At 45.4% G+C, this 24598-nt stretch overlaps 1 protein-coding gene across 2 annotated transcripts in view; it reads right to left on the reverse strand.

The window, feature by feature from the left end:
• Positions 1 to 24598, reverse strand: part of smo (smoothened, frizzled class receptor) — a 96834-nt gene that overhangs the window by 66735 nt on the left and 5501 nt on the right. For both annotated transcript variants that reach the window (XM_084602413.1, XM_084602414.1), the window contains exons 2-3: positions 22495 to 22731; positions 7121 to 7330 (exon numbers count right to left, since the gene is read on the reverse strand). In XM_084602413.1, coding sequence (XP_084458539.1) covers positions 7121 to 7330; positions 22495 to 22731 — 447 coding nt within the window. The remainder of the gene's footprint in view (positions 1 to 7120; positions 7331 to 22494; positions 22732 to 24598) is intronic.

A 24598-nucleotide genomic window follows, 5' to 3' on the forward strand; every position in this document is an offset into this window, starting at 1 on the left:
ATTCCTCCTTTTCTCAAAACTCCAATTTTGAAGAAGCAATATCTCTTAAGCTATTTGTGCTATAGCTCTCATTCTTGTTTCGTTAGAAAGAAAAACTGTGCAATAGGACTAAAATTTAGGTGCCAACTTGGGTTTTAGCCATAAAAGTTTGACTAAGAGCAACTTTGGTTAAAATTCTTCTAGTAACATTAATTCATGGCTTGTTGTGCTCTATGATCCTTCTAGATCACCCTGGCAAGTCTATTGTGATCATGCCATACAGTGTTTAGTAATCAGCTTACCTCCAAACGAAGAACATCAATTAGGTGAAATTTTAAAAACTATTTCATCAAAACGAAAACTAACCAGACATTTGAAATCGGCATGCAAAAATACAAGAACGGTGTAAGTTTCAACCAGATCCACACGTAAATAAAAAAAGTTTCAAGGGGGGAGCAGGGTTCTGCAGGGTAAAAAAACAAAACGATTTTTTGAAAATTTGATACTAGAAATTGTGGGGCTCCCGCGCCCCTCTTGGCTTTTTGAACTATGTGCGCTCCTTCCAGTGCGCCTTGGTGTGCGCAGAGGTAGTGCAACTGCGCATGTCAGTGCTTTGTCATGGGTCGAGACATGTGCTCAGCTTGAGAATGGGCCTTGATAAAGACGACGGAAAGCAAAGAACAGGGGATTCCGTGATGGTGTGGCTGGTATGAGGCCATCCTGTCAGCAAGAGGCACGATGTATCCGGGGTGAACACGAATGGCAGAGCGGAGCCCTACCAGGATGAAGACGGAAGCTGTGCCTCCGGAGAATGATTAGGCTGTTTGCGTGCGTTGTTGCCACGCGCAAATCAATGTCTCTGGTGCCGCTTGGAGCGATTTTGCCATGCCGCATCCCCCTATTCGCACCCTAGTTTGATTTGCTTTGCCGCGCCACATAAAAGCACAGTCCTCCTCCCTTTTGTAATCATGGCATAGCGCTGCCGCAAGCCCCGAATGTATGCTTCACTATGCAGCGTCTTCAGATGTTTTATCATTCCAAAGTGCCTTTTTGTTGACCCGGAATAAACTGGTGTTTTTTTATAAAAACTGTGGATTTGTGACTTGTCGGGCGAGACCATTTCCCGCAGACCCGTTTCCTAGAAGGCGGAGCCTTCAAAATGTGCACATATTTTGCTATCATTTCACGATTTTTCTTGCACCAGAAGCCAATATTTAATTTAGAAAACGACTGCGCAAGTCAGATTTATGCAGAATTTGATACCAAAATGGCATTTTTTTCAGCGATGCGCAGTGATCGTTTTGTGGCTCCAATCGGACCTATTATGATCTCGTTCGAAGCAGCAATCTTTGGTCTTGAATTGCCCACCACCTACAACCCTGTTTGGCGATTGGTCGCAAAGAATAAAGGCGGCAAAAAAACTAAGAAATAAATAAACAAAAACAAACCAAAATGCACAATTCTATTCGTGTGCATTCGACCTCAGGGAGTGAGCCGATTGACCCAGCTGGACAAAGCCATCTGCTAGGCAGCGGCTGCGACACGCACAGGACGCCATTTTGCCGAGCCATCGCTGACGGTAAAGGAGTATGTTGCAACGTCCGGATCTGCCGGAAAGTTCCACACGTGGCACAGATACGGTAAAAGGAGGAAGAAGTCACTAGCGGATAACTTCAAGAGGGTATCTGTGTAGGACTGCACTGATGACAATGGAAATACTATACTCCGTTTCATACATCAGGTGCAACGCAGCGAAAGCTACGCAAGTAGTCCGCAAGAAAAAAAAACAGGAAGCGTATCACTACGCGCTCGTTCTGTGGCCGAGTGGTTCCTGCGGAAACGGGCTCTATTCCGAGCATACACATTCACAATAACCTGCTTCGCATGCCTAGACATCTTCGCAGTGCGGATCTTGTAGAAAAAATGCGCACCGAAGAACCATTTTCTCAAAAAGAGATGCGCAGCGTGGAAGGCACAGCCAGCGCCATCTAGTGGCACAGCTGGCAAGGTTGCGGGGCAGCGAAAACGCGGCACGAACGAAAACGACATAAAAAACATAAACATTCACCAAATCCGACCCTTTCTCCCTGAAAAAAAGGAGCTTTTCATGAAGTTGATGGCAAATGTAAGATGCATTTCCCCTATCATTTCCCCTTGTCAAGAGCAGGCACTATTTTTCATCGCGGATGCGGAGAGCGCAAACAAGAGCTGTAACTTTGGCAGTGTTGCACTTGATGTATGAAACGGAGTATACTTCTAACGACCAAGCCAGCAATGCCGTAGAGAACAAAGGCCCAGCGGTTCTGCCAGCTTCCGAGGATTGCACCGACAGCGGTCACGTTCGGCACGACACTGTGATGTTGCAGCCATCCGGTATTCAGCAACACAAGGCCAGAGCTGAAAAGAGGCTGCAGGAGCTCACGACAACTTTGACGACGAAGCAAAAATCTGACTTTTTAGTGGTGGTAACAATGCAACAAACTGTGCATTTGACGAGACCTGCTTAGCGATCGTCACCTTGGATTCGGTAAATCATCCCCTGAAGCTTGCAAAATGCAAAACCTGTGGCGGTGAAATTAGTTTGACCAAGGGTGAGCGAGAAAATGGCCTTGCCCTGAGGCTTGTTTAAGCATATGCCGTTTGCGGTGAGATATCGGCAGGGTGGAGCTCAATGTGCATCAGTGGCGGCGGAAAAAAAATTACAGGAGTTCAATGCTGCTGAACCAAATATTTAGCGATAGAATTACTGCAGGTGACCGAGCGTTCTTTTTCTTCTTCCTCCGCCCACATATAAAGCCCCGCTTTAACCAAGCCGTATGAACGTGCCTTAGTGGCCTATAGGGGTAACGTGAATGCCAGGGTCCTAGCAGGTAGATTGTGACATAACCGTCCCATGTGAAACAAGAGACCCAAGCCAAGTTGGCAAGAGCTGCCAACTGAGCCACGGCTCCGACTGTGTCACACCAACCGCTTGAGTTGGGAGCCTATCTCTAGCTTTTGCATCACATGGGGTGTGACGTCACAGCGTCACATGGGTAACACATGGCTACCGCTGTACTATGCCGACCGCTTGAGTTGGCAGCCCAGTTGTCACCCTAGTGTCACGTGGGGTGTGACGTCACAGTGTCACGTGGGTAAGACGTGGCTACCGGCTGCGCTACGCTGAAGGCTCGAAACCTAGAGTAGTATTGCTTTCGCAATAAAAAAATATACCCTACAGCGTGCTATGTTGAGTACGCATAATCGGCAGACTGCAATCAATGACATTTTTGCGGCGATGAACATATCGCATCATAAGCTGCACAAGAAATATGTCGCTGGGTTACATAAAAAAATGCTGACGCCTGCGGCGACCCGTGCTGCCGAGGAACTAGCAGCGAAAAACGTAATCTGTTAAGCATCTGTACAGTGAATTGTACCTCAGAAATGTGAGAAACATGGCAGTATCTTTTGACGGGTTGTGTATGACACGCGGGCACACTTCTCATATCAGTGCAGGCACTACGATTGAGCTCTTTTCTGGGCTTGTGCTTGATATTGTTTTCTTGAGCAATTTTTGTGCTGAGTGCGATCAAGGGCCAAAGGAAGGTGACCCCACCTACCAAGCTTGGCGGACCAACCATTTATGCCAGAAAAATACTGAGAAAAAGGCAGAAGAGAGGAAAGTGCAGGCAGGGCTCATACTATTTGAAAGGTCACTGCAGAAAAATGGCCTGCGCTACACTACAGTTCTCTGTGATAGTGACAGCCATACCTTTCCCGCCCTGCAGGAGACAGATGTGTATGGCTACATCAAAATTGAGGATTGTATTAATCTTGTCCAAAAGCAAATGGGATTTGCACACCTTGCTTTCAAAACACCGAGAAGCTGGCAAAGAGAGTACTGGTGGCAAAGGAAAGTTGACTGAAACTGACATTGTACTATGGCTGGGCACTAAAATCCCATAAAGGAAATGCAAAGGCAACTCAGACGGCAGTAATGGCCACTTACCACCATATCATATCTAATGACAAAGCCTCGAATCATAGTTTCTGTCCAATAGGGATAGACTCGCAGTGCCACCAGAACGCAGCCACAGCAAGTGGTGACCCTGTGCCACAGCATCGCTACAGCCTGCCGCCCCATGTGTGCAAAGCCCTGCTTCCTGTGTATGAAAGGCTCTCAGACAGGAAGCTTATCGTACATTGCAAAAGGAGAAAAACACAGAACAATAATGAGAGTTTGCATGCTCTCATATGGTCCCTGGCTCCAAAACATCGCCATGCTCCACGTTTCTCAGTTCAGGTTGCTGTGGCTGAGTCAGCGATGTGTTTTAATGCAGGCAATTTGAGGACATTTGAAAATATTTTGAAGCAACTCTCCTTGAATCCTGGCTCAAAGTGTCAAACGATTAACAGAAAAGGACAAGCTGCGGGAGACCCGATCTGCTTGCAAGCACTCAGCAGCCAAAAATGTGAAAAAAGCGCTGAAGAAACGCCACTGCCGTGCTTAAAAACAACATGATTACATTCTTGATGCTTTTTAATCACGTCTTAATGTGAATATGCACAGAGCACTTAATTTTTAGTAAATGAAGTGTGTGTGATGCATTTTCTGCAATTTTCTTGTCAGCTGACCTTGCAGTTGCAGTAAAACCCCTCTATAGTAAACTCGGATATAGTAAAGTGAAACTCAAGTCCCAGTTCATTTTCCATAGACAGCTGTACATTTTCCGCCCATTATAGTAAAGACATTTTTGGTAAAAATCGTTTATAGTAAAGTGCGCATGGCCGCGGTGATGACTCCCGTGATATAACATTGCTGCCCGTGCACTACCTAGAATCGTGAGGCAAAGATTATTTGTATTTGAATACAGAAAAATAACACCGAATGGTCTTTTAGTTGGCTTTACCACCAAGCTCAGCAGCAATAGCTTACTTTAAGGAGGCCTCGAAGCCGTCAGGAAAAGCATGCAGCACTTAAGAAAAAAAAAAAAACGTAAAGCTGTCTACAAACATATAAAGGAGATGGCGCGGTCCGTAATAAAGTGCAGAAAAGAAAAAAGAAGGGGAAGAAACGGGCAAACATTCACAGCACTGTGCAGCATGAAGCATGAGGTAGTGAAGGCAAGAAGTGGAGGTGCAGCATCTAGCAGCACTTGATTGCCACGCGCATTATCATTTATTGCCTTTTAAAAAACAGAAACTGCAAAAAGTGACACAGTGTTCATGCAAGGCTTTGGTTTTCAAATGAAATCAAACTTGGTTGTATTCGTAGCCACGCTGTCCTCATGCTAAGAGGTATTTCCACAAGATGTAAAAGAACTTTATAAAAAAAAATTACACTGAGAGATGACAGAGAGATAGAAGGTATTTCAAGATTTTTTTTTTTCGTTAAGCAAGAAGACGTGTTCAGTAAGTAAGTACCAGAAGTAACTTGGGATGATGTCATCACCAACAACTGATATACTAGTAAAGACCCTGATATAGTAAAGATTTCTGCTGGTTCCAGTGACTTTACTATAAAGGGGTTCAACTTTATCTGAGCGCCTAGAGCAGATACATCAAAATTTCTTTTTGCAATAGAAAGCTGCATGAGTATTGTATGAAATGTTGGAAGCAGATTTTTAAATTTTCACCCAGAAATAAATTATGTTGAACTGTGTCTAACACTTGATTTCTACATTTCAAAGACTAAACTTTGATGCAGCATAAATTAAGTAATTTTAGTCAAATAAAAAAACTACTTCCAACACTGCATTCATAACCTTTTGGGCTATCTAACAAAGTGTGAAAATTAAATTTCTATTCATCCTATTTCCCACAATTAGGGCTGAATACAATAATAATTAATTACTTATTATCTTAAGAACTAAATATCTGTGCATAAACTGGATGCATATATAAAATCAGTGCAAAAAACTGCGTAAGTGCATGTAATTTTGTAAAAATATGTGAAAAAAATAATAATGTTGGTCTCAGAACCAGGCCTCAACCCCCTTAATTTGGACTTCCAGAAACCAGAAAAAAAACATCTCAATTATAAAATTTCAACCCCCCCAAAAATGCCAGAAAATATTTTCTGCATAGCTTATTTATTTGGTGTCTATAGCCCCCTTTCCCTGAGATGAAAATTACACAACTTTGATGACCTTTCACTGTTTTGTTGTTGCATTATAACATGTATGTGCATGGTGTCAGGAATAATGAAGAACTGCCTCAAAATCTTAAAGGTGTTCGCGACTTTGTTTAAGGGGGTAATGTATTAGCAGTAATGCCTCTTCCCAAGCAGCAGCATCATCACACGTGACAAAGTTCCATTGCACTACCTATAAACGGTGGCGACATTCCCTGCCGGAATTGAAAATTTCCTTAATTAGGCACACGAACATCCATTTCAAGATATTTTCTCCCGCAGCAGCTTGAGGACTCGGTCAATTTGTAGAGTGCAACAACTCCGGTAATTAGTGTTCTCCAAAGTTCAGCAAAAATTCTCCTTTACCAAATTTTGTGCCTCAAATTCCGTGAAAAAGGAGAAATTCTCAGAACAGAACATTACTGGCCTAGAGAGCAACGGGCATGTAGTCTTGGCACTCTAAAAGAACAGAAGAACCACAAAGATGGTAGCAAGGTTGAGGAGTGTTTGCATCAGGACGGCGAGATGTCTTTAAAAAGAGTTAAAAGATCTCAGAAACACAAAACCTTAATCTGTCCCTGATGGTGCATGCCCCTTTGCTTAGCTGGCACATTGATTGGCGCCCATAGTCATCATCGTTATGGGCTGGTGCGAAGCAAGAAGCGAAACCAACGCTACTAAGAGACTGGAGCTTTTTTGGAGACAGGCCATCCTGAACATCACAGCGCTGGTTGCTGTTCATACATCAAAGGTACCCCGTCCAAAGCTGCGCCTAAATTAATGAGCGCACAATGCCATGAACTTATATAAGATGGCCAGTAGCTGAGGCAACCATATAAATTATCCATATCTGCATGTTGACGAGGGCTGCATTATATTACTCTGAATGAATTACATTACCAGATACCCCTTAATTTCACTTGTGAGGCTAAAACTGACGAACAATGTTACAGTACTCAGTTTTGTTTTACAGAGTAAAGGTGCCTGAAGACATGTCAAACGAAGAAGGCTGCACTGGTGACTCACCACGGCGAACAGGCAGGCCACGGTGGCCAGCGAGACGATGACACCCACAAAAGTACGCATGCTGGTGCGCTCGTCCTCGGTGAGCAGCGGGTGTCGACAACCAATGCCACAGCCTTCCACCTCGGGGTACCAGCTGGTGTCGCGGGGTGTCCCCACCAGGGGTGCCGCACACCGCCCTGATGTGTTGAACTTGATCTCCCGCATGCTGTCCTGCAAGCCAAACGGGGCATTACATGGCTAGGCTCACTAGACAGGAGCATACACGATAGAGTGAGACAATGCATGAGATAGAGTAGGCGAAAAAGAAGACACACGGAAAACACAGGGAGCACTGAAAGAAGGCTGAAATAGGCCTAGAATGTTGGCAGACAGGCAATGTTTATTCCTCAAAATCTGTCAGCGTTGGTCTTTCCCACAATGAAAACAGTGCCATGGTGCAATTTTTTTGAGTGATCTGGAAATCTTGGCGATGCATGTACTATTACACAACAAACGCAAATGTTACACCAGCTATCAAAATTTTTTGTACACGCATCATAAAGTGCTCCTACTTTTATCCTGCTAGCTCTATGCCCCCCCCTTTCCCTCGCAGCCTGCTGCCTCTGAGCACTTTAGCACAGACAAGGTATGTGTGTGTTCAGCCATGCACATAAAAATAAATGGCCAATCAATGAGCAATGTGCCAGAAAAGGAGTTGCTCCAATTCATTGGAAGTGTTTTGTTACACAAGGTGTGACATACTGGGGATGTGCCAATTGTTCTGTTGAGAGTGCACCTAGAACTTGTGTCATTCGGTCATTTACTCACCAGTGTCTGTTTGGTTCGGTTTGTTTTGTAGGGTTTAATGTCCCAAAGCGACTCAGGCTATGGGAGACGCTGTGGTGGAGGGCTCCAGAAATTTCGACCACCTGGAGTTCTTTAAACATGCGCTGACATCACATAGCACAAGGGCGCCTTGCTTTTCGCCTACACTGAAAGGCCGCCGCCGAGATTCGATCCCGTATCCTTGGGCACAGCAGTTAAGGGGAGACACTGGTCTTAAAATGAAAATTTTTATTTTTAGAGATATAATAACGAAATTGGGTGTGTATATGTATTTCTTCCTCCTGTTTTCAAAAATGTAATTAGTTTTACTCTATCTCAATTAGTTCTAATGTTATTGGGAAATAACCAAAGCCTAATTTGGTAATTTCTTACGGGTCGTTAGGACAATTTCCCTCAATATTTTTTCGTTCCGATTAAAATGTAGTTGTAGCCAAAGACCTGCCATGTGGAGCTATGCTATTTATATTATCATTGATGTACATCACAGTATAAAAATATTCAGTTATGTAGATGCCCCACAATTCGAAAATATAATTAGCTGACATTATTGTTCAATAAATTTGATATGTTCAACTTAGCAATATAAAAATAGCATAGCTCCACAGTTCGAACCTTTCTGAATTCAACGGTATAAGATTTATTAAAATTGCACCACAAAAACCCAAAGAAAAGTTCCGTAAGGCTAGTCATGTCACCAAAAAACATGAAGCTGAGAAAAACTCATTTGAAGTTTTGACACTGAGTGCAGAAAATATTGGGAAGAATCTTCGACAACGGATGTTACTCAGATGTTCCCTATCAGTTTCCCTACAAAACAAAACAAAAAGTGTCTTATTTCATCCAAGGAAACATTTAAAAAAAAAATGTCGAATGTGTAAGTGTGATGAAATTATAGAGGTTACTTTCGAAAAGTTAGGGGTTGACTTTTTTTTTTTTTTTTTTTTTGAGGTGAAAGTGAGGACTGGAGCCGAGACGAGAGCTCCACCAGGCAAACAGTTGGGGAAGAGAACTGCTTCGCTTATTCTTGGGGAAGAGAACTGCTTCTGTTCGAAATCGCAGTTTTCGCAGACAAGCAGAAGCTTTACAGCAAGGCCGTACTCCTTATCTGTTGCCTTGCTCAAACGCAGACTTCCTGCGCCGCAGTTTCCGCACTTCGCTTGCGCGAAAAAATTGTTCAAAACCTTCAAGTCCACAATCACGAACTGGGTACCGGCATCAGCTGTCTGGTAATCCGCACTGACGCCAAGAAGGTCAAACTTGCGCTGGGTTGCCGACTTTTCCGACAGAACGGACTTTGCTTGCGCCGATCGCTCAACACGCTGCGCCTGCTTGGTCGACGAATAGTACACAGCATCAACACGAAGTGTACCACGATCCGAGATACGATTCGTGCTGCAACTTGGTCCCGCGGTGTCGTCATCGGGCAGCGTGCTTGATGTACCCGGCGGATCCAACGAGTCCGGCACTGCGGGCCCCGGCGACGCACTGGTGGCCGCTGCCTGCCGTTTTTTGTTCCACGGACGTTTCTTCCGGCTTCCAAAAGCTCGTTGCGTGCTTGGTTTCAATCGACTGTCTCCCGGCATCTCGATCGCAAAGAGAAACTCCCGGCACAAGGCGGAAACACGGCGTGTAGAGAAACACGAGCGCAAAAACAGACGCGCACGAAGCGACAGCCACAGCGGCGAACGCAAGAGAAAGAAAAAAAAAATGACGTAGATGGTCACACCAGCCAATGGGAGGCGCAGAACGGCGCGCGCGCGAAGCGCGCCGCGTGCCAGCCAATCAGCGACCCGAAAACGGCCTTCGGGAAACCGGCCCGAACCGCCGCTCGGCTTGAGCGACGCCATTTTGAGATAGCTCAAATTGCGCACAAAGAAACCAGCTTCAAAACAAGCCCAAGATGGCGGCGATCGGCCGGCTGCAACGCCGGCGGCGCGCGCGGGAAGTTCGAACAAAGTCTCTCTTTTCGGGGCCATTTCGTCGCTGCCGTGGTGTTTTGAAAGCCGATTTTATCGCATTTCCCGACCGAATTCAGCGTTAATAATTTTACTGTAGATGCTCGAAAGGATAAACCTTCCGAAAATGAGTTTTTCCCAAAATCGACTTTTTGACCATTTTCGACCGTTTTAAGACCCGCGTCTCCCCTTAAGTGCCTTAACCACTGCACCGCCGCGGCGGAAGTGGATCACAATCACTGACCAAGTCTGAGGAAATTCTAGATGTTTCAGAACCGCATACGGGTTCCTTGTTCACTGAGCTCAAGAGGTGCAGTTGCAAGCGAACTTCCCTGCCACAACGAGAGAATGTCATCACAGAAAGTCGCAAGAGGGAAAACTGCAGGCACTCCGGCTGGAAAAGTCAGAAGGAGCACAAGACGTCATCTACCTCTCCTTGTGCACGCCAGCAGAGAAGGAGGCTGAGGTACTGTCCCGTGGTTTGAATTTCAACACGGAAACATCAGCAAGGCCAAGCGAGGTGGCGTGTGCAGTGGAACAAGCGGTTAGTCAACTTCCCTCTGAAGTGATAGAACAGGCACGCACCCGTGCCATTAGAGTGGAAGCGCGATGCAAGAATGTAGTCGTCAGTAGCAGAGGAGCAAGCCACTCGCAGCCTGTGGAATAACAGTAGCATTGCCATCCTTTCTTCAGACAAAGTCAACGCTACAGCATTGCTTGACAGTAGCGAGTACAACACGAAAATCTTGGCTCTTCTCCAAAACTATCAGACATATGCTCCTCTAGTCTTTGACCCAACAAGCAGATTAGAGACAAAACTGCAGAAACTGCTGGCCAGACTGTTCAAGTTGGTCTCCCCGCACCATAATGGCCTTTGCCGCTGGTTTCTTTCCACTAATGGCTTGGCTCCTACAATGTACTGTCTGCATAAGGTCTGCAATTATAGTGCTCTTCTCCGGCCCATTGCCGACTTCACCAGATCACTGTTCTACCGATCCTCAGACTAGTGTCTCCCCTAGGTGTTGAGCCCTCTAGCTGGTAAGACCTCGACGCTAGTCCAAAATTCGTCTGCATTTGTACTTAAGCTGCAGAACATCTCACTCAGTGAAGACATCACAGTGTCATTTGACATCACGTCGCTTTTCCCTAGCATCCCTGTGCAGTAATTATGCGTGAAAAAGCCCTAAAAGACGACGCTGGCCTTCCTGGCCTCACACCTTTTGATGCTCCCGAACCCAGTCATCTGCTGACATTTCGCCTTGGCAACATGGATTTTCTTACGGCAGCAACTTCTCTTAGCAGACGCATGGCAAGGCGATGGGAGCGTCTATATCGGTTACAACGGCCAATTTTAGAAGCCTTGGAAGAAAAAGTACTGACCGCCTTCGATCCGGCACCAAAAATTTTTTACTGCTGCGTAGATGACTGCTTCTGCATTCTGAAGAAGCAGCACGTCTCAAGTTTCCTGGACAGCTTAAGCGCCCAAAATGCACTTATATACTCAGTTCACCCTGGAACTTGAGACAGCTTAGTACCCTTTTTGGATGTTCTGGTTCAAGGGGATGAGGGTGCTGTCACCTTCTCGGTCTACAGAAAGCCTACGCACACAGGTCATTACCTGTTTCATGTCTCGTCTCATCCGGCCGGCCACAAGATGTCAGTAGTATCATCCTTGATAACATGCGCTGTACTCATCTGCTCAGATTGCAATGTATTAAAAAACGAATTAAGGACGATCATCCGTGAGCTGACTAATAGCGGCTATTCAAGTCACTTTACAGTAAAACCTTATTTACACGTTGTTTAAAAAAATGCTGAAAAATAAAAGCATGTTTTCCAGGAACACGTATGATCTGAACTGCCTAATATTAAAAAAATTAACTGCTGGATGAGGTAAGAAGGCATTTAGAATTTAGACTTTCCCTGCATAAAAGTTCAGATTAGCATTTATAGACATCCAGTATGCACAGCTCCTTTTTTCAGCTCTCGCAGAATTCAGTTTGTATTTGCATTGTCAGTCTGGCATGGCGCGGCACGGTGCACATGTTTCTGCCACATTTCGCAGTGTGCGGCTGCAATTCTGAGCTGTTTTAAACGCGTTCTTTTATTTTGTATCAAGATCTTGCGTTTGCATATCGTTGGCAGAGTAACCCCCAGCTGGCGAGTACTGTGCAGAGTTCTGCGCAATGGGAAGAAAGTGCTCCGTGCCAAACTGTAATTCAGGCTACTGGACTTCTGCGAAGCGTGTGCCATTATTCAAAGCTCCACCCAACAGTGTTGATTTGAAGAAGTGGCGTCTTGCGATTCCTAGGGCAGACCTGGCATTAATTCCCACTGACCATGTCTGTGCCAAGCATTTTGCAGAGTACGTGATATCCCATGCATACTACGCGGAGATCGATGGAAGAGTGCTACTTAACACAGAAAAAAGGCTCATGGTTTCTAGAGATGCAGTTGCTACCTTACTTTTGAACTGTTCTAAGTCTCTAACGTGGCCAGAGAGACCTAGAAAGATACATCGGAAAAGGAAACCTCCTGCGCAAGCATCCAAGCAACATCGGCCGAAGGTCGACCATAACATTGCGATGCAGCCTCTCAAGAAAAAAAAAAAAAATCTTGAAGAAAGCACAAGCGCGGCAGAAATTTGCACCTAGCAAAGTGACCTGCATCGGTGAGTGTCCTTTGCTTGAAAGTGTCGAAGCAGTGCTGAGCCAGGGACCAAAGTTTTGTGTTGAGCCTAAAGAAGACACCGTGCTGTTTCTGTCCATTGTCAGAGATGTGGCGGCAACAGCCAGCTCAGATGACCAGGAATGATGCATTCCAGAAGGTGTAGTTTGCTTGCGACATATATAGGGACGCCCCGCTTGCCCCAAGCTCCTCCTTAGATCCGTCGTTAATTACTTGAAAAGCATAGATATTTCCCTGTTGGTTGCGAACTAAGAGGGTGGCTTTGATGCCGAAAACAAGCAAACAGAAAGCCAATGAGGCAATGAGTAAAAACTTCATTCCTACACCTGTGTCACTAGCTATGGCGCAGGAGGCGGCTATTGCTTTATGTAAAAAAAAGAAAAAAGGCATTCGTGCTGTCTCTTCTACATTTGTCAGTGTGTTTTCGTGCGCTGGAAGAATGTCTCACAATTGTAGTGGGACACAGTAGATGGTGTTCTTGACACCTATACCATTACTTTTCCATGTGATGAGCACAAGGATGAAACAGTGGCTCAAGTTGCCTTACTGCTATGTTAGCACATGGATGAGGCAGCACTGCAGGCATGTTAAAAGGAGCATGAAAAGGAGGTTCAAGAAAAAATTAAAATGACTAAGCTTTGTTCCTCTTAGCTGCAATTATCATTAATATGTTTCTATATGCCAGAGCTTTTGCGCTTTTTGCTGTTTACGTTTGATGGAAAACTGCTGTTACCGTGCAGTGAGAGTATAACTTAGAACATTTAACCCAGTTACTGCATTTTTTGTTTGCACTGTGGACATATAGTCTGTAATAAAGCTATAAATTTTTTTATTACGTTATTTTTTTTTAAATGTGGGAGTGCATGACAGTCTAAACTTCTGAGATGGTGATTTCCTTATATTTTTTCACCTCATTGTGAGTTCCGCAAGCGTACTTAGCTTAACGCTGTCCCCTGCGCACTTGAGTCCTTAAAGAGCTATTTAGCCTCCAGTGAAAAAGAGCTTATTGAAAATTATGCCTGTGTTATAATTTGCCTCGGAATGTTTTCTCAAGCTTTCGTGTTGGGTTCTGGTCCATGATCCAATGAGCTCTTTCATCCAGTCTGACATATTTCCTGCGTGAGAAAGCTTTTACCTAATCCGCAACCTCTTCACAACTTGAGTCGTAAATAGCCGCCGCTATGCTAGCGCTGCATCTTGGGAGGTTAGTCCAGACAGCGAAACAATGTTTTAACGGTCATAATATGAGTGAAGAAGCAACGATAAGCGTGAAGAGAACAATTTCCAGTGCAATAATTTTCTGCCATGTGAGCGGAAGGAAGGGGGCACAAGGATCCTCACTTATATTTATTATGCTTTGGCCCATGATTACATCAAATGAAACATGAATTGAGCAAGGAAGCGAGACGTGAATGCACTTTGAGTGCTGCCCGACCATGGTCATATCATTAACAACTTTACACAAGATAATTTCAAACTAAGTTTTTAAGACTGGCACACTACTGATTTTATTTTAAACAATAAATTTCCTTAGCATTTTGAATTCAATTCGCGCTGCCGCTGAAGCAAAATCGAGCTTGGGCAGCGGAATCTCCACCGGCTGCCGCACCGATCATAGTGGCATTTCGAATTAATGAGCTTTCACTGCAGTTGTAATTATCAAATGGTCCAGCCCTATGCCCCTAAGGCACTACAAAAGAAGCAACCACGTTTCTCTTCATGAAGCCATGCTGCAGGAACAGGTGCCTCGTATGCCAGCTCATTGGCTTTCTCTGATGCTTCGCCCCATTGCACCGAGTCACTGCAGAAAAGCGACAGTGGTAGGTGATCGCCTCTTATAGTTTTCCACGTCGCGAGCGCTCGTTAGCATATGTCCGGTTGATCGGAAAATGTATTATACGACCCCAGTTTTTCGAAATTTCGAACTTAGTAACCAGGAAACTGTTTTATATAGGAACATATTAACCGAGAGAAAAATAGTGCAACTCTATGAGATTTGTTTTATGACCCGTAATTTTGAACGTATGAAATCTGAAATTGCATGAACCGGAAGTGCATCAGCGAGGTTCTACTGTATCTGCAAGATTGAGAAGCGGATATTATTGCTGGAAACATAGAGAAACAAGACATACTAAGCACATGCAGCCATTCCTTACCCGCAGGGAGTCAGCGAGGCACTACTGCGCATATTTTCGAAGTACAGTAAAATCTCGTTTACACGGATTTCATTAACTCGGAAATTCGGTTAACTCAGACTTGCTGCGCGGTCCTGGCAAGACTGTGTATAGTTCAATGGCAGCAGACGCTCATTATCTCGGAGGCATTTACCCGCACATCGGTTAACTTGGAGAACTCAGAAGATGAGGGCTACCGACTTTCCTGCGTTACCGTGCGATACAGCATGGATGTTCATCCACAACGGGTGGGCAACAGGAAACCTACGCGAGGCGAGTCGGTCTGGGTACTGCTCGGAAAAAAAAGAAAAGAAAATCTGTAGGGCGCGAAATGTGGTGATGATAGTGGATCGTGTGAGCAGTGGCTAGGTGGCACTGGTAACCGCACATTTCTACACATTTCAAAGGGAGAAGCCATATCATCATCACCATCGTCAGGGTGGCCAATGTTGCAACGTTGAGGGCGGCGACTCGTGAGACTGTTTGTATCTTGCTGTCAAATGATTGCCACTGCTCTCCCGTGGCTGCGATGGCTGCATGCCTGATTTCTTTGTCTAGATTGTTTGTGATGAAACGGTGACTGCATGTGAATCATGAAAATAAGCACCCGTTGCTCTGTTCGACTGTGTTTGGGGCTGTGTTTGGGGCTGTGTTTGGGGCCTCTTGCCATTGCCGTTGCGCTCCACAACGACGGCGACCGCCACTCCAGTGAAACGACGACAATGTTGCCTTTGCTGGCATGCTGACCGATGACGACATAGTATCAGAAGTTCTCCATGAAGACGGAAATTGTTCCGGTGATGAAAGTCATGAGCAGCCGCTGCCGCAATGTCGCACTGTGCAAGAGGCAGCCGAGGCTCTCGCTGTACTGGGGGAATTTTGCGTCGGACCATGTTACAATGAGCGTGCGCACCACAACTTGATGGGATTGAAAAAAATTATTGTGCAAATTCCGATGAAACAAACAAAAATAATGCAGTTGTTCGTTAGATAAAGGTATGTGTATGTCTAGTACATTTTTTTGTTGTTTTCATGGTAAGTTTGATAATCCGGAATTCGGTTAACTCGGACATTTTTGCCGGTCCCTTGCGATTCGGAATTAACGAGGTTTTACTGCATGACGTGCGCACTGCCCACACTCTGACCAGCAAGCTCAGGAACCAACTCGTGAACATGAAAGACAGGCTGCTGACTGAAGCTTTTCCAGGCATTATTTACCAGATTCTACGCGCTAATTGCCCCCAAGTGTACATTGGCGAAACAGGAAAGTTTTCAAGATGGCTTAACGACCACTAACCAGGGTGTCTAGCAAAAGTACTATATTCAAAATCCCTGACTTTTTCAGGTTTTCCCTGACTACTTCAGTTCAATTTCCCTGACAAGTGAACAGGCTAAAAAATGTAGATGCTGATGATAATGAGCATAGACGAATAATTCCCAACAAAAATTATTTATTAATCATATTGTTACGGACGAGCAAGGAAGAAGAAGCGGGCAGTGGCGTGGGCAGGAGCACTAGGCCCGCTAACATTTTTATTACACGTCATCTCATCATCATCATCAGCCCGACTATACCCACTGCAGAGTGAAGGCCTCTCCCATATTTCTCCAATTAACCCGGTTCTGTCCTAGCTGCATCCACTTCACTCCTGTGAACTTCTTAACCTCACCCGCCCATCTAACTTTCTGCCGTCCCCTGCTACGATTTCCTTCCCTTGGAATCCAGTTTGTTACCCTAAGTGACCACTGGTTATCCTCTCTTCACACTGCATGTCCTGCCCATGCCCATTTCTTCTTGATTTCCACTAGAATGTCAGTAACTTGAGTTATTTCTCAAATTACTCAAGCAAACGGAAGAACCGGAAATGGACATGGAAAAGACCTAATGAGGAGACTAAAAATAAAGTTGACTTCATACTGTGTTCAAACCCCACCATTATGCAAGATGTAGAGGTAATCGGGAAAGTGCGATGCAGTGACCATAGGATGGTGAGGTCCCGAATTAGTCTAAATCTGAAGAAACATCATCTCACGGTCATCTAACATCTTCTCCCTGTTCTCTGTTCTCATCGGCTTGCCGCATCGTAACATTTGGTTGGAGGTGCGGGGTACTTCATCATCACTCCCTCATCCTGGTCCAGAGCTTCGGCGCCCTGTAACTTCTTGCGCCGTCGGTTGAAGGTTAGGAGGCATCACATGGTTGTTCCCTAGCCTGCCGGACCCAGCAAGACCTTGCTGTTCCTATGCCCCGTCCCTCCGCCCTGACCACAAGACATGACGAAGGAGAGACTGACCCGAGACGCCACACATGACCACAAGACACAAGAAGAGACCCGAGCGACCATATGTGACCACACCGACCAGATGTGCCGACTAAAGACCCCACGACCCAAGACACCGCTAAGACACCCTCCCCTGCGTGCCTTGGCCTCCGCCATCGAGTCGTCACAACGTGTGGCCCAAGAGTGTCCTGGGTGAAGGTTCATCAGGAATCACCGTGCCGGTAAGCCGTTCTATTCTTCCTTCTTCCTCTTCTTCTTCAAGCGTCCAGACACGCCCATCATCATGCCATGGAATCATCAACATTGGTAAACTTTCTTGTCCACGATCGGGACGATCGCTCGGTGGCCCTGGGTCATGTTACGGAGAAGCAAGGAAGAAGCGGGCAGTGGCACGAGCAGGAGCGCTTGCACTAGGCCCACTAACATTTTCATTAAACGTCATCTCACGGTCATCTAACATCTTCTCCCTGTTCTCTGTTCTCCTGTTTTCATCGGCTTGCCGCATCGTAACAATATTCTTCAATATACATACAATCGTGAAAGGCTGTTATTAGTGTTAATGGCGGATAAAAACGTCGCAAGTTTACTGAAAATTAAAAGCGCACAGATGCCAGCCTCAGCAGAGCTCTTTGATACTAACAGTTGCGAAATTTTCTATGGGCCTCATGTATTAAAAAACGGCAGATTTCATTAGTAAAAATTTGGGTGTTATAGGGTGCCTCAATGCGAGGCACCCCTCGCTCTCCCTCGCAACCGGCTGTGCCTATGTGTTTAATAGTGGCTGCACCCGCGGCCATTAAAGAAAACGGCCCCCCCCCCCCCCCCATTTTTTTTGTTACGCAAGTTTACCATAAGGCATATTATAAAAACCCATGTAAATTATTTTCCGTAAGGAACCAGAGAACGCTCCTGCTCTTATCGTTGGTTGCAAACTTTCAGATTGTTGATAAATGCGCAATCAGCTGGAAAATAAAATTAGTTGAAGACTTGCAGTAGCAAAAATTCTTAAAAGATAACAACCGTAGAGCTACTTAAGGGATGACGCGATTCTTAGAATGGTCGAAAATCAATTTCAAGAAAAACAGATGAAGGGGATTTTCGGAACGTTTATCCTTTCGAGCACCTGCATTAAAATTATTAACGCTGATTTCAGTCAGAAAATGCGATAAAGACGGCTTTCAAATGTCATGGCAGCCATGAAATGCCCCCGAAAAGAGGAATTTTGTTCGAAATTCCCGCGCATGCTGTGGGCATTGCAGCCGGCCGATCGCCGCCATCTTGGGCTTGGTTTAAAATTGCTTACTTTGTGCGAAATTTGCAATATCTCAAAATGGCTTCGCTCAAGCGAACTGGCTGCGCGCGCCGGTTTTTCGAAGGCCGTTTATGGTCTCTGATTAGTTCTCACGCGGTACGTTTTTCAAGTGCACCATTTCGCGTCTCCCATTGGCTGGCGTGACCGGCGCGTCATTTTTTTATTCTTGCTGTTCTGCGTTCGCCGCCGTGGCCGCCACTTCATGCGCATCCCCGTTTGATCTCGTGTTTCTCGATGCACAGCTTTGCGCAGAGTTTTTCCTTGCGATCGAGATGCCGGAAAACAGTAGATTGTAACCGTGCACGCAATGAGCCTTTGAAAGCCGCAAAACAACAGGCGTGGAACAAAAACCAGAAGACGCCGGTCACGAGCATACCATCGAGACCCGAGTAAGAGCCATTGCCAGGCTTGTTAGATGCGCAGGGAAATTCAACCACGCTGCCAGACGACGGCACCGCGGGTTCAAATTGCAGCGCAAATTGCATCCCGGATCACAGTACACTGAGTTGACGCCGCCGCTGCTTACTACTCTTCAGCGGAAGTCTGTTCTGTTGAAAAAGTCTTCGATCCAACGCGAGTTTCACCTCGGCGTTAGTGCGGAATGCGATGCTGGTACCGAGTTCATGATTGTGGACATAAAAGTGTTAAGCAATTTTATCGCGCACACGAAGTGCGGAACTTGCGGCGAGATCGCAAAAATGTGAGCGGTCAACCGCTGGAGTGTCACAACGGACCTAGCTGTAGCTCAGCTCGCCAACCGCTTTCGCGCTGGCAGCTGCCGGTGCTATTATTTCTGCTTTTTTGTCGTGTACTACTCTGATGCAGCGCTTCCGCATATTTTATCGACTACTCAACTTACTGGTTCTTCTATTGCGGCAGCTCGGCCATGCACTGGCGTCAAAGTAACATATCGGGCCTTGCCTTGCGGCGCGGCTTCGGTGGAAGCCGCGCTCTCAGCACACACACAAAAAAGATCTGCATGAATGACATACTTGCTGTGTGCCAGCTTCAAATGAAAATGCACTGCAGAATATATTGTGCCATTTTCCCTGACGTGGCGAAATTTTTGATGGTTTCCCTGACATTTCCCTGATTTTTCCCAGTGCATGAAATTTCCCTGACAATTCCTGGTTCTACCGGTTGCTAGACACCCTGCTAACGTGACGTGAGAAATGATAATCACACGACGAATGCCCCTGTCGAGCATGTACAAGAACATTCTTGCAAGATTGACTGGGACAACGCCACTATTGTTGCCTATCATCTCGGCGGCTGCTGGAGTAACTAACCATTAAATCGTCACCAGCCACCACAAACTGGATGTAAGGGACTAAGCCAGCCATCTACGCACGCTCGTTACAGGAGTTCAAATTACAGCGCTGCTGCATATATAAGTGGTGACGATTGTCCAGCTCAGTGAACAAGAAACTCATACCCAGTTCCGAAACGTCTAGATTTTCTTCAGATCTGGTCAATGACCTTGGATTCATTTCATTCAAATGACTGACCAGACGAATTTTCCTCGAACCATTGATTACACTACAGTGAGTTAGCAGTGCCTGTAGTACTAAGGGCAGCAGAAGTGAAAAACAAAATTATACGATAGCCACTTGCGGTGTCGCTAGGCCTAGCGTGATCTGCAGCGAAGTCATAGCAAAAACACTTATGAAGAACAGCCACTTTTCATAAAACGTGCGATGGTGTTACCTGCCACTGTCGACGCCATAACTTCACACTTAAATACTAACGCACAACTCTTTTATTTACACCTTCCTAGATGAAGCCAGAGGAAAAAGCCAAAAGCCACCTCTCACCAACAGCCACAGTTCGCATGTGTTGAGTTCCGATGTGGACCGATAAGAAACTATTGCGGGCAGTCGTACGCCAAATCGCGTCGCTATGCACATGTACATGCCTATTAAATATGTCAGAATGTTTCCAGCCCTACAAAAAGTAAGCTGACTTCGGCAGATAATATCAGTGAAACAAAACTGGATAAACCATATTTGAAAGTGAAAAAACCCGAGGCTACAATAAGGCATGTGCATCGGTCAGTTGTGACGTTTCAGATGTTGCCTGGCGTGTCACTGTTCTTTTATTTTTATTTTGGGATGATGTCACGCTGTTTTAATGCCTACGTGTATACTCCTCCTGCGCATCCATATGCTGCTTCCAGTACACTGACCCCACAAAACTGCACGACGATGGTGCATAGTTTCACTGCACTGCATCACCATGAAGTGAAGCATCCTCAAAACATAATGGAGCTGTTTTGTGAAGAGGTACCACTGCCGCTATATCACACAATGGAAACGGTAACACTAACTTTCCAACAACAAGCCGATAGGGAGTTTGAAGTATTACCAGTAAGGCTTGGTTTGCTGCACCTAAACAGTCTTTGCCATGTCTTCCAAGCCTTGGGGGAGTCTAATTTGTAGCTTCCACATTCAAGGACCGTTTCAGAACCCCCTTTGGTCAAAAGTGCTGGCACCTAAGGACTTTAGCAGAGCACACTAAAAAAGTGGCCGCCTTTAAATCATGCGAACCAACTATGCTCTGTGACAGCTTTACTCAGCATTAAAGGGAGCATTCATAACTGTGTCAACTAAAAAAAAAAATGAAAAGAAACAGCTTGGCTGCATGCTGGTGTACGCATGGCTGCCGGACACATATTGGTCCCTGCACATCAACTTTATTCCATTGCTGGCGGTATCTATGGAAGCTTCAGGTCCTCTAAAAAAAATGTGTCGAGGATATTCGCTCTAATCAGGGAATTTTGCTTTTAAACCTAAATTTGGCAGGACAACGCGATTAAATATTATTACATTAGGATCTCACAGATATGAGCTCAGCTGTTAAGGATGATGCTAACTTCTAGAGTTCCCTGGCCAGAGGAGTCCTGGCCAGAGGAGTGGATCGTGTATAATAGGCAGAACTTCTGAGGTTCTCAACACTCTCCTGTGCTACTGGATGATAAGGATGTATAAGCTGTGGCCACAGACTTTAGCACTTCACACTGCCTGCTTCATAATTTGTAGCAGAGCTCCCTGAACGAGACAGGCCCTTCCAAAATTGGAAATGCAGCTAGAAACTGAAACAGGCCTTCCAGACACATGATTTGTCGAGTCAGCCCATCCCCGTTCCAGTTTTAACTAAACAGAGAAAGGGGTGATCAGTCTTTCTCTACTTTCTGCTTGGTAGCCTCTGCTCTGCATGCATTAAGCATCAGAAACTTACTCAGCACCGTACACACAGCACGGGCTTATTCAGATGTACATCTAAATTCAAAGTACTTTTCCATGCCGAAATCCAACAAGCTCATGAAATCATACAACTTATGACAATTCATATTCCCATGGCCCAAAAGACTTGAGACTGAGCTAGGTGGCGAGCTCTGCCGCACTTAAGTCAATGCAAGGGTCCATTAAAATGTGGGTGAGACCAAGAGCCTGCCTTTGACCTTGGCTGTCAGCCATCGCTGGAAACCAGCAGTATTTCCTTTTACACCATATCCATGCTTTGAGTATGTCTAGGCTGACTGGCCCATTTGTACTTCAACAAACAAGCAAACAAGCAATGGTAAAGGTGAACACGTACAGTGTGCACCGAGTGTAATTTTTTTTTTTTCGTTTTCCATGTGCACTGGTTACTGGCTTGTCTTTTTCATGTGTGCAGTTATTTTCATCCTCAAGTAGCTCACTCAAGCAGCGTAACATTCGGCATACTGCCAAGTTTGATGGCCTGATGTAACTTAAGTCTGCAATAAAGCACCGCTCAATTTCATGGCCGTACGACCGTCACATACTGTTCCTCCATGAGAACAAAACAGCTGTCGAGGATTTTCTCGTCACCCAAACAAAAATCCAACAACAAGAGCAATTTATAGGCACGAGAGTATCACTGAATCCGGTTCGTGCAAAGCATTAAATCTTTGGTTTCGTTCACTGCACGGGTAACTTAGCAAAGTAACACAGGATATGACTATCTTCTCTTATCCCTTTTTATTACCTTTTTTTATTTATTTATTATTTTTATTTTGTTTTACTCAATTACTTTTTAAATTATTTTATTTAGTTATTGTATTACCCTACTCTCTCTTTTCCTTTCTTTAGATGAAATGCCAAGCAATGGGGCTTACTTTGCAGCCCGAAGCGAAGGTGCCTTCCTGCTGGCAGCGCAGAAAGAAAGGCCACTGGTCAGGGTTGCCCCGCGTGGTGAGTCGACAGAAGCCACGCACCAGGCGGCACGTCTCGTGGCTGGGTAGCGTCACCAGGCCATCGGCACAGCGGGGCCGGTAGACGGCGCACAGAAGAGGCTGCACCACTGCCCAGCACCGGGGCACCTGGCGCAGGCCCTGCCATAGCTCCAGCCGCTCCTGGAGGATCACACACGAGATTACAAAGATTACCACAGCAAGTGGAGAGGTGCAATCTCTTTAATGGCATAAAGTCCCTTACTGAAGTCAGCACGAACTTTTGTGGTGCGCCTCATAAATAGTGTGCAAGAAAGCACTACAAAATTCTATCTATTCCATTGCCTGCAGCGCCCTTCGTTTTGTGCTAGCTCCACTTCAACTGTGTAGGGCTGAGGTTTGGTTTGGTTTGTGCAATTTAAAGTCCTGATGCGACTCAGGCTATGAGACGTCATAGTGGAGAGCTCAGGAAATTTCGACCACCTGGGGTTCTTTAATGAGCACTGACATTGCACAGCACACGGGTGCCTTGCTTTTCGCTTCCATCAAGAAGCGGCAACCATGGCTTACAATTATAGTTTAGAGCTCAGATCAATTCATTCACAGAGGCATTACAGAATGAAACTAAAAGCACAAAACACAAATATGAAGGGCCCTCTGTTGAGTTTGAAGAGGCTCTCTCCCATATTTCGTGCACGAGACCTCAGGGTGTGACTCCCTGATCGCACCTGGGCATTAATTCATCAACAAGCTGTAACGACACATGGCGCATCAGCCCATATGTTACCAGCAGCAGCTGATGCAAGTGTGCCGAACTCATGGCAGTGACTGCTTCTTGCTTGCCTCTTGATGCTTTGGTGATGACGCTGAAGCCATCATGGAACATATATCCTCGAAAGCTATTGGGAATTGGGAAGCAATTACAGTTGTTCCGCTGCGTCGGAGAGGTCAGCCGGTGAAAGAAGAGGGTGGATGATACAGTTCCTACCTAGTGAGGGCTCTGACCCAATCATGTGCCCTACCTTGTGGTCTGTGATCCAAATTCAGCTAACCATCGAGTTTGTATGTTTTACTCTCGATGATCACACCTGCATGACCGTTTGTAAATGCTGTCAAATAAATGTACAGGTGGGGCCAAAATATTACACAACAGAATTCTGTCATTTAAGTTCCCTCATGTGTTCCACAGGGAACAAATATTAAGGTTTTTAGGAGCTTTAAATACAAGCACAATAGGTTATAACACCAGAAACTCATGACACAAAAATTTTGAAAACTGAATTTGGATACCGTTACACAAGATATAAAATATAAAGATATACAGTCGTGCCTCGTTAATATGGACACTTTGGTTTCCGACCAAAACTGTCCATAAAGAGAGTCATCCATAATAACGAGTCATGAATAAAAACAAAAAAGGATTTTATTGAGAAAAGAGAATTGTAATTAACGACTGCTTTTGTACATAACGGTGTGCACTGGACTCAAAATTTCACAGAACACCGGCACTTTTGAGTGCATTATCCTTGTCATTGTTGTCTTCGAAAAATTGTAGTGCAGTCTGAAGCGACTCGCTTACCATGACACCCGTGATGTTGGGCTTTGTGTTGGTCGAACTTTCGAGCACGAACTCCTCACTGGGCGATGAATCAGCGCCTGATTCTCTACTCACCACCACTTCCAAAACGGCCTCTTCACTGAGCTAAGTAGCTGCTAAGTAGCTGCTTGAGATTCTCCTGAGGCGAGGAAACAGCTGAGCTATCGATACTAGTCCCTCACTGCTTGGATTGACTGAGATGGCTTTTGCCGCTTGTATTCACAAATTTCTTCGCGCCTACGTTCAGCTCCGTTTTTTCTGCGTTTAACTCCCGCCATGCCAAAAGCCAGACTCAAGTTCAGGGCTACAGGCTCCTGATGCTGTGCACTTTTTTGCCTAGTTAACCTTTCTGCCTTTCTGTTCTTCTGATTCTTTCTTTTTTTGCCTTGTACTGTTTCTGTAAGAAAGCAAAGGAGTCAAGCTGGCAAGCTGCTATGCAGAGGGCTATCGAAC

This window comes from Amblyomma maculatum, chromosome 4 (assembly GCF_055883805.1).
Source record: "Amblyomma maculatum isolate TAMU_Amacu chromosome 4, ASM5588380v1, whole genome shotgun sequence".
In the NCBI taxonomy this organism is placed as follows: Eukaryota; Metazoa; Arthropoda; class Arachnida; order Ixodida; family Ixodidae; genus Amblyomma; species Amblyomma maculatum.